Genomic DNA, 2,073 nt, shown 5'->3' with positions numbered 1-2,073 from the left:
TGTGTTCATCTTTGGCATTTAAAGAGTTTTAACGCTGTTGGTAAGGTCCACCAGGAGAGGAGTTTTGTGCAGTTGTAATCCAAACACTTTACTCTTCTACTATTCTGCAAACTGACACGATGCAGAATTAATAGAAGAGTAAAAAGTGAGGAATAGTGACCAAACATTTAGTGATCTCCTCGTTGTCTGTTCGTTGATCATCGTCGGATACCTGTAGAATATAACTGAAAACACATAGTTATCGTAGGTAGTAAACAAATTAGTCAGAGCAATTGATACAAAACCATTTAACGCCGATACTTTTAGCCTCACTAGGTATTTCCTCAGCGACGCAGTCAAAATGGAGCCATGTCTTGCATTTAGAACACTGTATATACTCGTTGTCGTCCGCCGCGAGTCTACAGTTACAAAAAATGTTAATGGAAAATTCCAGTTTAGGTGGTTTAACATTGCGAGTATTATTTTCAGTGTATAACGGATCTATAGTTTCTTGTTTCAACATACCGTGTATTAAACTGCGAAGTTGATACTCCGGATAATTTAGCGTTTCCGGTTTAAAACCCTGGCAAACAGCCTTAGCAAATGCGATAGCGTAAAGTCCACAGTTTCCGGATCCTATTTTTTGTTGAGGTACCTGGGGGAAATGACATTTTATACAAGTTGCCGGAACGTTTAAAAGTTTGGACAGTGTTAATTTATCCGAATCGGTGTAATCACATTTGGAACTGTCGTAAATGTTTAGGGAATTTTTACTTTTTGTAAACTTATTTGTAACCGTCACCCAGTGGTCATCATGAACTAGCAGAATCTGTACAAAATCACTTTTAGGGGTATATATGGGAATATTCCGGTTTTTTGAGTATGCGAGACAGCTCTGTAATCCGTCCATGTTTGGGAATTCTTCGCTTAATAAGTGCATTGCGGAATCAATGTGGACATCTGTTAACCACGTTCTGCACTTAAGTGCTACATTAAGCATTGGCACGATTCTGCCGGATGGTGAGCTCTGTGGCAAAATGGAATTGAAATATACCTGAAAAAAGATAAATGTATAAATCCATTTGTTAAAGTATATACACAAGACGATCATACCGTGGCATGAGGATACAGTTCTTGTGCTGCACCAATGATACATTTCGCTCGACGTAAGATCGAATCCACGACGTACTGTGGTCTCTCGTTCACTTCCCACCTTGAGAATCCTAGAACATCATTCGTACCTAAACCAATAATAACAGCATTAACATTCTTCATGATTGAAGCGGGACATCGCAACTCAATGTCTCCGTGCATAATGCAGCCACCGGGCACAGAGATTACGGAGAGGTTGAACGGGAACCCGATGGAAGGACGAACCACACATGGCAAAACCAAATCTCTCCCGTTGCTGTCCGTGATGAACAGAGCATTCTTCTCCCATTTTGGCTCTGGAAACAACCTTGCGGTTTGTTTCCCTGAAATCCCAATCGGATATCGAACAACACGTGCCCTCGCACCACGATGAGCAAACTTGCCACGTGTACATTTAGTTGACATCTATAAAGCAGAAACGTACAGATAGTAATGACAAACATAAACAAACGAAGAGCATATATTGTTCGCTAGCATTGTAGATACGTTACAGAACAAATAGCAAAACTAACCTTTGTCGCCATCATGTTTGTTTTACTTGAGAAAGATGATCTTCAGATTTCGTAAAAAAATTCGGCAGAACTTCGGTATATTTGCAATATAATATCACTGTGTCAACTGTCAGAGTAACGGTGTTCACAGGAACTGGAATGACTGCACCTCTAAACAGGGTTTATGTACAACTTTCACTAACGAGGCTCCAAACTCTGATTAAAGCTTCACCGCCACTTCAGAGGTCGGGTGCGAACATTATCAACACGGAGATATCATACTCGAGCCAAACAAGTGAACAGTTACAATAACAACAACATGTTATTGCAAAACAAACGTTCAGTTACAAAAACAACTTTTGTTTTTCAAGTTTGAATGAAAAATAAAGTCAATTAACAGTGAAGTGACATGAACTATATCAATATTCTTCACAATATTTAATACCCATCC

General features: G+C 39.5%; 1 protein-coding gene across 1 annotated transcript; it reads right to left on the bottom strand.

The window, feature by feature from the left end:
* Nucleotides 1-259: 259 nt before the first annotated feature.
* LOC108950180 lies at nt 260-1,909 on the bottom strand. The gene is made up of 3 exons (XM_026837943.1): nt 1,644-1,909; nt 1,093-1,536; nt 260-1,033 (listed from the first exon to the last, which is right to left on the bottom strand). Exons 1-3 carry the CDS (start codon nt 1,656-1,658, stop codon nt 260-262), a joined length of 1,233 nt encoding a protein of 410 aa, XP_026693744.1. The 5' UTR covers nt 1,659-1,909.
* Nucleotides 1,910-2,073: the final 164 nt, after the last annotated feature.

The sequence above is a fragment of the Ciona intestinalis genome, unplaced genomic scaffold, assembly GCF_000224145.3.
Source record: "Ciona intestinalis unplaced genomic scaffold, KH HT000035.2, whole genome shotgun sequence".
NCBI lineage: Eukaryota > Metazoa > Chordata > Ascidiacea > Phlebobranchia > Cionidae > Ciona > Ciona intestinalis.
The sequence above is the reverse complement of the archived record's forward strand: the minus strand, read 5'-3'. Positions and strand labels throughout refer to the sequence as shown.